Source organism: Panthera leo, chromosome D3 (assembly GCF_018350215.1).
Source record: "Panthera leo isolate Ple1 chromosome D3, P.leo_Ple1_pat1.1, whole genome shotgun sequence".
In the NCBI taxonomy this organism is placed as follows: domain Eukaryota; kingdom Metazoa; phylum Chordata; class Mammalia; order Carnivora; family Felidae; genus Panthera; species Panthera leo.
The window spans coordinates 62848411-62861856 of NC_056690.1; the positions used below are offsets into that span (position 1 = coordinate 62848411).

The window sequence follows — 13446 nt, forward strand, 5'->3', positions numbered from 1 at the left end:
AAATCTAAATCTATAGACTTACTTTATTAAAAAAAATATTTAATGTTTATTTATTTTTGAGAGAGAGAGAGTGTGAGCACAGGAGGGGCAGAGAGAGTGGGAGACACAGAATCTGAAGCAGGCTCCAGGTTCCTTCAGCATAGAATCCCATGCGGGGCTCAAACCCACAAACCATGAGATCATGACCTGAGCCAAAGTCAGACTCTGAGCCATTCAGGCACCCCAACTTGCCATTACAAAAAAATTATTTATTTTGATAAAGAGAGTGGGGGAGGGGCAGAGAGAAGGGGGGAGAGAGAGAGAATCCCAAGCCGGTTCTGCCCTGACAGTGTGGAACTTGATGTGGGGATCAATCCCATGAACCATGAGATCATGACGTGAGCCAAATTCAAGAGTTGGACAATTAACCGACTGAACCCCCCAGGCACACCGAAATCTATAGATTTACTTTCTTAATGTGCTTGTTTATTCCCTGGGACTTGAGAGAAAGGGGCATAAAATGTTTTATGCAGTTGGTAGGCACCTAGTAAATGCTTTTAAAATGAACAAATGATGGGGCGCCTGGGTGGCTTGGTCAGTTAAGTGTCCGACTTCGGCTCAGGTCATGATCTCACGGTCCGTGAGTTCGAGCCCCGCGTCGGGCTCTGTGCTGACAGCTCAGAGCCTGGAGCCTGTTTCTGATTCTGTGTCTCCCTCTCTCTCTGCCCCTCCCCTGTTCATGCTCTGTCTCTCTCTGTCTCAAAAATAAACATTAAAAATTTTTTTTTTAAAAATAAATGAACAAATGAAGTTTTTTCATGTTATTTTTATCCATCTTTAGGGTTTCTAGAATAATCTGTTTTCCTGCCTAAACTTATTTTTACTGTAGACTATAGACATAGTATTTACCAGTTTGTTTTTTCTCAGTTGATGTATGCAAAAGAGAATCAGGCACATAACACCACCCCTTTTTAATCCATAAATACTTTTTTAGTCTCTATTAGTCATTACTTTAGATGCTTAGACAATGACAAGGACTCACAATCATGTGAATAATTTTCTTTTCAGACATTATTTAAAATATGATATTTTGAAAATTTCTTGAATTTTCAGTATCAGAAATCTGGCAGTCTTTTTTTTTTTTTAACATTTATTTATTATTGAGAGAGAGACACAGAGTGTGAGCAGGGGAGGGGTAGAGAGAGAGGGAGACACAGAATCTGAAGCAGGCTTCAGGCTCTGAGCTGTGAGCACAGGCCCAACGTGGGACTTGAACTCACGAACCATGAGATCATGACCTGAGCTGAAGTCAATCACCTAACCAAATGAGCCACCCAGGCGCCCCTGGCAGTCTTCTTATACTTAATGAAACCTATCATAAAGAAATTGTTAATGGTGCCTTAAAAGGTGCTAGGTTTTTTTCTTGTTTGTTTGTTGTTGTTGTTTGTTTCTTTTTTAGAGAGAGGGAGAGGGACAGATGGGGAGAGAGAGAGAGAAAATCTTAAGCAGTCTCCATACTCAAGTGTGGAGCCTGATGTGAGACTCAATCTCACAACCATGAGATCATGACCTGAGCTGAAATAAAGGTCGCTTCACCAATTGAGCCACCCAGGTGCCCTGGTGCTGTATTTAGAAGGACATTGTTTCCTCTCATTAGAAGTAATAGAAAATGATAAAGTGCTATATATACTCTTTATGCCTAAGGAGCTGAAAATTACATCACGGAGAAAGTAACTTAGTATGAAGAATGTGCTGGGTTTCTATGAGCTACACATTCCAGTAAAAGTACGCATTCCAGCAAAAATACCTGGAAGCTGAAATAATCAATGCCTTTGCAGGTAATACATAGGTTGGTTAGATTGATTTAGGTCAGATTGTGGAGACAAACCAATCTGTTTCCTTTTGTATCACCTTTTATATGGCAAAGCTTGATTCATTGAAGTAAAACAGTAGATTAGGACATTACTTTTTTTTATGTAAGTTTTCTTATCAGGTGATATATTTCTTAAAGCTGGGTAGACACTGTATTTGTTTTGTAATACATAATTTGGAGGGGGTTAATTTTTAATGAACTTTAAAGCATTCAAGTTCCACCATAGACTAGCAACCATAAACCAGATATAAAAAGTTAGGACATTTTTATAGTGACCCCTCGAACAAAAGAGCTGTCAAATTTAAAAGTAATGGGGTTGCACAACACAGAGAAACAGTAACCATTGGTATCAAGTATGAGTTTTTATTCACTGAAGTGATTCACCTTGCCACTGTGTCTTCCATAGTGATCTAACAATAAGAGTTGTATTAGTCAATGTAAAGTAGATCAGAAGTCCTCAGACTTTGTCTTGTATCAGTATCACCTGGAGAGCAACTTAAACTATAGATTGCTGGGCCCCAGGCTCAGTTTCTGATGCAGCCTGGATGGTAGGCCTGAGAATTTAAGTGTCAAAGAAAACTATCCATAATTATCTGAAAACGTTATTAAAATTCTGAAAGTTTGTATATATTTAGAGGCTGGATTCTCTTCTTACTTAAATCAAAATAACACAGTAGAAAGAAACAAATATGAGAATCTAGCAGTCACCTATTAAACCAGACATTAAAGAGGTTTGCAAAATGAAAGGAGTGCCACTCGTCTTATTAATTTTTTTGTATTAGAAAAGTTATTATTCATAAAAAATGTTAAAATGTTCACTTATTTTTAGATTAATATTTTTGGAAGGTCTCAGTTTTAATTTAAAATGCAGGAAATATCTATAGAAGTAACCCAACTAAGACTTATTTGGGTCTTCAGTAATTTTTAAGAGCATAACATTTTACACAAAAAAGTTTTAGAATTAATATCAAAGGCCGTTTTTTAGGTTTTTAAAAAATCTATAAAGGGTTTCTGTTCTGTTTTAGACATTAAAACAGTTCTGCAGAAGAAAAGAATATTGCAGGGAATAGATCCTTTATTGGCTTTAATAAGTGTAGGAAAAATGAAAATGAAGATCATTTAAAAGTTTTTCTTGAATAGAAATGGACTATATAATCAGATATACTACATAGATATGTTTTGCCCCCCTTTCATTAGTTAGCTAAATTTTGTTCCTATCATCAGAAACCTAAGATTTTAACAGTTGAATGTGAAAAAATAAATTATATGAAATATTTAGCAGATAATTGGAATGTCTATACTGATCTTTACTTACGTATGTCTTATTGTTTTCGTTACTCAAAAACTATTACTAAAAATATTTCATCATTACTGTGCTTTTAACTGTAAGTGAAAATAGCTCTAACCAAGTATATCATAAGGGCTTAACTAATAAGCATTGGGAACATTTGGAGTGTAGCTTAGGGAGCGTTTTTAATTCTAAAAATATAGGTTCCATTGTATCAGTAAATGGTTGTTCACTACCTTCTTTGTTTCTAGGTTTCATAGTAGGGCAACTTCAACATTCACATGAAGAAACATAAGAAAAATACAACATTCACATACGAAATATAAGGCATTCTGTGGAAAAATAGTGAAATGTCAGGTTGTATGCCAAGAAACTGAAGACTGGGAAACTTATTATAGAGTAGAGTGGCAGGGAAGAATATTTGAATTGGGGAATTGTGTGGGATTTAAAAAAAAATTGAGTTTGGATTATAGGGAACAGAAGAAAATTGTCAAATAGAAGGTATAAGAGAGTTGTGCAAAAAATGGAGTAAGTACAATTTTGAGATTGGTCACATGTAATTATTGTATAGACAAAAGGGAAATTAAAAAAAACTGCTATAAAATACAGTTCATTTCAGCAATATCTTTTGTCTTTAATCCAAGAACTACAAATACTTTGAACCACAGTTTTAGAAATAAGTTCATGTCACTTATTCAAATAACAAGAAAATTTAATTAGCACATCTTATTCCCTTTGTATTGCAAGTCAGGGACAAAAGGAGGTGTTTGCAATCAACAAACATTCAGTTTGTTTTATGTACACTTTACCTCTTGATTGTTTAAGATTAATAAATTTGTTAATAGATTTGAATAAGCCCATACTTCCTGAATTTCTTAATTAAACATTTTTAAAAAAATTTCATGAAGTGCATTTATAAAATCATTGTAAGTTTCATTTTAGATATTAACTTTAAAAGAGCCGCTCCCTTTGGTATCTGCAAGGATGAATTTTCTTAAAACATTAATAGCCTCTTTTCAAAATACATGACTCTTTGAACTTGCAAAGCATAATAATGGTTTCATTGTTAGATACTGAATCTTTTATACCTTATAATTAAGCAGTAATCCTATTCTTTGAGAGTTTTCTTATAAGAAAGATAGAAATATACTCTCCATTTGCAAGCAGTGATGCATAGCCCACACTGGACTTCCAGTAATGCCTGTGGTGAGACAGAGAAAAGTGGGGCTAGGTTTCTTATTAAAGGATGGAGCCCATTAAATAAACCATGTGTGATGGCTGATACAGTTTGATACTAGGATAGCATGATTTATTAAAAATCAGTTTGAATCAAAGAGGGGTCAGATAGGTTATCTGCTCAAGTGCTAAGTATCATTAGAAATTATATTGGTAACAGAACAAAACAGCATTTAAAAAAATTTTTTTTAATGTTTACTTATTTTTGGGAGAGAGAGACAGAGAGTGTGAGCAGGGGAGGGGCAGAGAGCACGAGACACAGAATCTGAAGCAGGCTCCAGGCTCTGAGCTGACAACACAGAACTTGATGCAGGGCTCAAACTCATGGACCACGAGATTATGACCTAAACCGAAGTCAGACCCTTAACGACTGAGCCACCCAGGCGCCCTGAACAAAACATTATTTAAATAATTAAACAAAACCAAGGAAAGCTTATCTGTACCTATAATGTAAGTTTTTCATCTCTTTACCTTTTGAAGGGTAGACTGGTATTTGTCTAACAAGGTAGAAAACAAATGGGAGCTCCAGAGTGAGAGGAAAGCACAGAATGAAGTGCTTAGCTTAGCTACAGGGAATACACATTTAGTTTAAGGAAATGGAACCCTTAAGAGAAGTTGATCAGGACTTTTTACCAAATAATGGAAAATTGAATGATAGCCTGCTTCCTTGGACCTTAAGCATTAAGAAATGATGCTTTCCCAGTAAATACTACAATTATCCAAACTCCTTGTTCTAAAAGTACTTTCTCATCTTTTTGGAATCATGAACTTCCCTTGGGGATTTGGTGAGGTCTATGGCTTTCCCCCCAAAATTAATTTTATTGTAGTTAGGGACCTCTGAAGTCCATTTTGGAATTCTGAAATGGTGTTTTTCAATCATGAGTAATACACAGAACTGTTTTAAATAGAAGTAAAACCCATTGTGCTGAGTTTATAATCTTAAATATGTACAAGGTAAAGCTGATACTAACTTCTTGTGTGTCTACTCTTCTATACTATAAAATAAAAATAACTTTATAAATTAAATCATGTTACAAACTAGCAAAATGCAATCCAACATTAATGTGACAGATGAAATAATATTGTAACTAAATGTCACTTGCCATGTGAATATGGTACAGATAGTATAGTGTGAGTATGAGTTCAGAGCACTGTAAATATATCTCATGTGAATATTCTGAAACTACTTTTCTCTACTTGAACTACTTTATAACCTTCATTATTTCAGCATGCTGTTAGGTAATTTGAAGATATAACCAATTCTGCTTCTCTTAGTGTTAGCCTGAAAAAGTTAAAGTAGCCTTGTTGTTTAATACCAACCCAATCAAAAAGTGAAATCACAGGATAGTACTAAGTAGTAAGGTAGCATCTAGGTGATCCAGACTCAGCCTGTATTAATTTTGTTGTAGATCTTAATGGAAATGAAAATACAAAAATTTTAAACAAAACAATTTCCCATAAGAACTATCATTTCCAGAAGAAAATTTCTTGCAATAGCAATGTTAGTAAAAGGTGCCTAAGCTATAAATGTGAAGTTGAGGTGTCATTGGTTAAGTAAATGCAAAATAGCTACACTGAGTCCTTCTGTATGCTAGGGCATTATCCTAGGTTTCAGTACTATGCAAAAATAAATAAAGCACAATTCTTAATTATAAGACTCCTAATGGTTCAGTAAGAGTTAACTTTGGGGAGAAAGATAAGTGAAGAAATAATTTCATTATACACTTAGCTGAAGTGTTTTGCAGTAGGAGCCTCACTAGTAACTACTTACAAATGCTTGCTTAGTAAGCCCTGGGTGTGAGCTTGAGGAACCAATTTGCTAAACTGTTACTTTGTTATTTTGGAGAGAGCAAACCCTTTTCCAATTCTCTATAGGTTCCTTGCTCTCTCTATCTAATTATAATTCCTTCTCCTCTCACCTCCCCCATCTGTCATTTACTATACTAGATACACGCATTTTTTTTGAAAGTTCTTATGAGATTTTCATCATTTCTTCAATTTGAACAGAACATTTTAAGTGTGGTATAAGCTTGAAAAACAAAGACAAGGAGATGATGTGGAGAAATGGAAAACTAGTTTTCAGTGCAATAGTTACATTGTTAATGGGTAGTTTTTCTGTAGGCAGGTGATGATAGTGTTTAAACCTTCCAATACTTGTTTTGTCAGCAATCATAAGTAAGCTGTTGTTTCTTTTTATATATGAACTCCATATCCCAAATGTAGTACATTGTCTGCTGTCTACTCCAGTTAATTTTCAGTGTAGTTTTTTTTACTAATGCGTGAAAATAATGCCAGTGTCTACTTTGAATTTTACATAAGCTTAATATCATTATTGCCTTTAATCTGGACTTATTATTATCATTATTATTATTACCTGGTCTTGGCAAATCCGAAGTTCTCTCTCTCATTTTCAAAGTTGTATAGGATTTCCCGCTTAATGTATTATTTAGTTTTTCATTGTAAGAACAATGCCTGAGATGATTTGCAAATAAGATTGCTTATCCCTTTAATATTTAATTTTACTAATCCCTGGCAGTAGTGATCTCAGGTATAAGGAACATATAAATACCAATTCAGTATATTTTAAATGTCTTTGAAGTGGTACTTATTAATATTTCTTTTTGAGCAGCGTTTAGTATTTTACATTTTTTTTAAAAAGTGGTATTCAAAGTATTTAAGATAAACATTTGTATGCGCCTTTAGGAGACATGGTCATTAGATATCATATAGCTTGATTTAGTTTTATATTCAGACTAAAATGTTTTTTTCCTCTAAGGGACATAGCTTCTTAAATGAGACAAGGCTATAGATGTAATCATTCTTGACTTAAATGGGGTTTTTTATTTTGCTTGACCCTGTCATCTGTAGCTTAGTTGGAAATAATAATAATGACAGGAGACATTTAGACTGTTTACTGTGTGTCAGGTACTATTTTAAGATAACATATCTTTATCTCTTTTTAATTCTGTCTTATGAGGTAATCAACAGTATTAACCTATTGTGCAGTTTAGAAAGTGAGGATTAAAACATTAAGTGGCTTTGTCAGGGTCACATACCTCATCAAGTGAGACGTGAAGGTGTCAGTCGTACTAAGGGGCAGTTATACCACTGACTCAGAAGGCCTGCCAGTGTGTCACTGTTCACCTGGGATTTCATTGCCATACCCAGAGTCAGTTCTGTGCCCATCATTGCCTTAAATTTCCAATAGTGACCTAATGATGGAGTATAACATTCACAGGTAACAGTAATAATGCACAGAGAAAGACGTAGGGGGTTTAGCTAATATGTTAATGGATAGAATTGATGTATAAAAATACTTTGCAGGATGGCAAAAGTATGCTCAAACTCAGTACATGTACTTGAAGAAGGAAAGTTTTTGGCTGCTCCCCTTGAGGGGTAGGGGGAACCTAAGCTTCCCAAATGCATGATGGAGGATAGGTTTTCACATAAAACAGGTCATATAATGTATCACAAGACAAACAAGAGTGGGAAGATTATACTAGGAAGATTTTAGGTTGTTGTTTTTTTAAATGAATTCATCCCTTCATTCAAAAGTGAGTGCCCAGTGTGCCAGAAACTATTCTAAGGCATGGGTAGAGTGATGTACGAAACGACATAAATTCCTGCCTTGGTGGAGCTTGGGTTGTAGGATCCACGCGGCTACTCTTTGTGTTAAAATGTATGCTTCTTTTACACCTACTTGTAAGTCACAAAATGCTTATGAATTCGGTGGTGAATCATTCTCTAAAGTGAATGATCAATCACATTTTTACATGTCTAGTCTGTGGGCTTTGGCGACTCATGGAGAATTTGTCTTCGTGGGCACTGCAGCTGTATTCAGTTCTTGGTAGACATACATACTGTGGTTTCCTAGTTTGCAGCTAATGAGTGACATGGATTAGTTGAAAATGGTTTAGAAAAAGCGAAGAATATAATTTGCAATTTGGGGGATTTTTTTTTTTTTTTTGTGAGGGGAATAGTGAAAAGTTAAAGGATTCGTTTCAGAAATACTTACAAGTGAAAAGTTAAAGGATTCGTTTCAGAAATACTTAAAAGAAATGGTCTTCTGCTGTATGAATGGAGTTTGTGTAAACTTCAGGGTGAGAAATTTGCTGCAGGACACTAATTTCTGCTAGTACCTTAAGTTATGTAGCCTTTAATTGTCTTTGATTCTGGAGATCTTGAAGTAGAATATAGATTAATATTACTATGAGATTATTTTAACTGAAGTTTCATTTGAATAACTGCGTTACAATGAACTGCAGTATGCTCTTAAGGCCACACCCGAGCCTGGCTGTAGAGGATTAAATAATTGAATAGACTTCATCATGACTTAGTATTCGTTGTGAAGAGACACTGCATGTATAATGATATGACATATTCCCTTCTCAGTTTTTAAAGATAACAAATGAGTTTCTTATCAACATCCAGGCAAACTCTTCCACATAGACTTCGGATATATTTTGGGTCGGGATCCAAAGCCTCTTCCTCCTCCAATGAAGCTGAATAAAGAAATGGTAGAAGGAATGGGGGGCACCCAGAGTGAGCAGTACCAAGAGTTTCGTAAACAGTGTTACACGGCTTTCCTCCACCTTCGAAGGTAAGTTGATTTGCTTGGCATAAAGAATTTTGATAAATTAATTCCATAGAGCAAGAAAAGGAGTTGTTCCAATGTATACATTCTTTCACATCACTCTTTCTCAGAATGACACAGACAAATGTATTTAAAAAATTTTTTTGTTTTACATTTATTTATTTTTGAGAGACAGAGCAGAAGTGGGGGAGGGGCAGAGAGAGAATGAGACACAGAATCAGAAGCGGGCTCCAGGCTCTGAGCTATCAGAACACAACCCGATTGCAGGGCTCCGGGGCTCGAAGTCACAAACCGTGAGATGACCTGAGCCGAATTCAGACACCCAACCTACTGAGCCACCCAGGTGCCCCGGTATTTCTTAATATACGTTTGATGTCTGTTTTGATAAACAGTCCGATAGCAAAAGAAAGAAGACTCTCTTGCTTTCCTACTAAATATTCGATTGCTAAATCCACCAAACAAGAAGCTGACATTACACAAGATTAGGCAAATATGGAAGCTTCAAAATCAGTGGGTTAAAATCATTTTAATAAAATATACTGTGTTCTTTGATAGTGCTGGAATAGAGAAAAGAGTAAGAAGCTTCATAACCATTCACATCTCCCTGAAGCCAGTCTGGAAGGATTATAATCACGATATTGAGTTGTTTAACTTCTCCCAAGCTCACTTCCCACTTTTTTATCAAAGAATGAAGCATTTAGTTTATTTAAAGTGATATTAATCCATTCATTTTTATTCTTTAGCAACTTTATCAGCCTTGGTTTTGGTTGCTCTTCAGGAGCATTCAGAAGTTTGTTAAATGATGGAGTAATAAATGTTACACATGATTTTGTCTCCTTTTAACACCTCATCAGTCATTTTGCTGAAGGAAAAAGGTTGATTTTTCTCTATCCCTTCTTTTCTCTCCAATGCCATTCCATCTCTGCTTTCTTCATCCTGGTTTACTTAGAACTTGTAACATCATATATCATCAGGAAAAAAGTAAATTAAGTCAGGTTGGTTAAATTTAGGACATCGCTCTGATGGTTAGTCAAAAATGACGGGATCATTTGACTCTAAATCCATTTTCAACTTAACTTTGCAAAAATGAATATTCTTAGTCCAATGAAAACTCCCAGCCCTGGAGACCTACTACCTTCTTTCACGTCTTCCAGATGAAATTATAACCAGTAGACAGCTGCCTATGCACATGGGTTCTGTCTTATTTGTCTTTATAACCTGTCACTCATATGGTTAGAACGTAAGACTCCCAGTGTATGGTTATTAAATGAATTTCTGCTTCTTATCTGGGTTGAGACCATGTTCCTGGACGATGTTGATGCAGTTGGTCCTAAGAGAGTGGCTGTACACTATTAATTAGATTTCATCTTGGCAGTGACTCATTAGGCCTTCATTGTTAACTCAGTCTGTACCATGTGTCACAAACTCTGATGTGCATTTTACAAACACACTATTTATCCTTTAGGTGGCAGAGTGACTCAGTTTTGCTTTCAGAAATGCTAAAACAATAATGGAAGATGAGTGCTCTGTGATTTGTCTGGTGATGCAGAAACACTTTCAGAGAGATGAAAGATGCACTTTAATATCTTAGGATTTTTAATTTAAAATAGTCCAAGCTTCCTGAAAACTAGATGGAACCATGGCATTCTCGGTAAGGAGGCAGACAGAATGATATGAAATGATAACTAGAGAAATGTCAGTGGTGCTCTGTCTTACTGAAAGCAGAAGGAAAACAATGTGCTTTATAAACTGTCATTGATAATGGATTAGTAGCAATTCAGTAGAATGGAAAAAACAGAGGCAGGTTATTAATGTGGAGCCAAAGTTAACTTTTATCACTGCTAAGAAAAATCACAGAGTAATCTAAATAATTTTATGTTAAGTCATGAAAACTTTTATTTTTTATTTGTTTTTAAATGTCACTATACTTTGGTTAAGATCAGCTGGACCCTAATATTTGGTTCAACATTTATTTTTTAATGTTGTATTTTGGAATATGGTTCTGTTAGTAAAAATTTTTCTTTATGACATGAGAATTAACCTGATAGTTGAGTCAGTTTGGAGCTAAGGTTACTTGACACTTTTATTATTAGGGTTTGGTTTCATGGTTTCTGTTAATTGTTGCTCATTTCCTGCAACAAGAAGCCATTACTAACATTTGACCACATAAGTAGAGCAGTCTGTTTTGAACTAAGTTGTGAATGCTTACAACTGTATAGATGTTAGAACACATTTTATGGTGTTATGATTTTCATGTAACAAAATATATTATTATCTTTTACTAAATAATACCTATTAATTATATGCATTCCTATTTTTAGTATTAAAGGTTTTCACTGAAAAATTTAGACCATCTTTGTATGACCTTATATTTTTTCTTGAAAATGGTTTTAAAGATTTCTAGTGACCTTTAAATCTATTTTCTGGGTAGGATATTGAATGACTACTCAGAATGTATACTTTCTGTTTGGGGTCGCTCACCCTATCTTAAATGGAAAATGCAGGTTCATAGCAGCAGGTGTAAAAGTTAAGGTTGTGACAGATGTTCTACAAAATAATTGAATGTTTAAGCTTCTTATAGACTATTCCTTATTTACATTTTGTTTCCTTTTGCTACAATAATAGAAGCATGGGTGGTTAACTTAAAACCAACAGATAATCCAGAAAACATTAATATTTGCCTTTTTAAAAAGAAACACACATATGTTTCCACAAAAACAAACATTTTAACATGGATCCTGGCTGTCCATTAAAATTGCCTGGGGGAACTTTAGGGGGAAAATAGTTTGGGGACCCATCTGATTTACTTGGTGTGGGATTGGGCTCAGGCATTAATATTTTTAAAAAGCTCCCGGGTGAATCTAGTGGGCAGCCAGTTTTCAGAACCTCTGAAATATCCCCTTTGAAGTTGAGCCTTGTATTCCCCTCCCTGGGTTACTCTGAATTTACTCTGAGATTCCCTTATGACAAGATGGGAAAAAACTGTATGGTCAACAAAGGAGAGTACAAATAATTGAGGGTTCATTGAAAGAGCATATTTTATTCATGACATAATACATAGCAGGTGGCTGTACTCTGCTGATGCCATGGTCCTTGCAGCCCTCTCAAGTGGATCTTCTTTATTTCCATGTCCTACATATTGTAGAGCTTAGAGAAGGGCTTGGTGCCCCCCTTGCTCCCTGCTGCAACTTCCAAATGATTTCTTTCCTTGTTTTCTTAAGGAAGAAAAGCATAGACACACACACTGTGAGATCACACCAATAGATATCCTCCCCATTGCTAAAAGTCAGGTGTCTCTCTGTCATGTTCTCTTCCTTGAAAACTTGTATTGTCTACTTCAAGACTACTGCTGTGACTTCCACATTCACATAAGTGGTCCAGCCATGACCTGACCTCTGAGTGCCTTGTCCTCTTCATGTAGAACCAGCCTTGTCTACTGCCTCTCATGAGTAACATTAATTTACCCCTCCAAAATCTCAATCACCAGCTTTCCACTCTGACCAACATCGTCTATCCTTGCAGCTCATTTTTGGATTATACTCCTTCCTGGAAGACTTCAACCTCACTGATAATGTCCAGTCACCATTACACCATATAAAATTACACCATATTAAATCTGCCTTATATTCTCACTTTTCTCTTTTCCCCACTGAATTTTATGCCCTCAAGCTATAATCACTGCCCTTCTCTCTAAACTTTCTTACACATTTTTATCCAGCCCAATAACCTCACCTGCTGACACTTCATGTCTAATCACAACTCTGTTCCTTCCTGTCTCATGTGTACAGTGCAACAGCTGTACGTTACTGAAGAAACTTCCAACAGCCATGGTGTTCTCACCATTGGTTTTAAGTAGCGGTTCTCAGCCAGAGCTGTTTTACACTCCCCTTTTCCCCAAAGCACATTTCACAATGTCTGGAGACAGTTTTGGTTGTCACAACTAGGTGAGTACCTCTGGCATCTGTCTGGTGGGGAGAAGTCTGGGATAGTCCTAGACATTGTACTTCTGCCCTAGTTCTTTACTCTTCACAGAGCATTTGTTTTAAAAAAGTCTATCTTGGCGTCTGGGTGGCTCAGTTGGTTAAGCGTCTCACTTCGGCTCAGGTCATGATCTCACGGTTCGTGGGTTCGAGTCCGTATCGGGCTCTGTGCTGACAGCTCAGAGCCTGGGGCCTGTTTTGGATTCTCTCTCTCAATCTCTCTCTCTCTCTCTCTCTCTCTCTCTCTCTCTCTCTCTCTGCCCCTCTCCCACTCATACTCTGGTCTCTCTCTCTCAAAGATAAACATTAAAAAAAAATTAAAAAAAAAGTCTTTCTCACTGTCTCCACTAACCTTCCTTTTCTTCCTTCAGCGTAAGACTTCCAGATGTACCCTATCAAAACTAATTTTATCGAGATAAACTGTCACCTATACCAAATCTAGTGGCCACTTTGCTTTCTTGCCTCTTGACACAGTTGAGCACCCCTTTGTTCCTGA

General features: G+C 36.0%; 1 protein-coding gene across 1 annotated transcript in view; it reads left to right on the forward strand.

Annotated features, from left to right (window-relative positions):
• PIK3C3 (phosphatidylinositol 3-kinase catalytic subunit type 3) overlaps positions 1–13446 on the forward strand; it is a 139900-nt gene that overhangs the window by 106374 nt on the left and 20080 nt on the right. The window contains exon 22 of the mRNA XM_042911319.1: positions 8808–8976. Within this exon, the coding sequence (XP_042767253.1) occupies positions 8808–8976 (169 nt within the window). The remainder of the gene's footprint in view (positions 1–8807; positions 8977–13446) is intronic.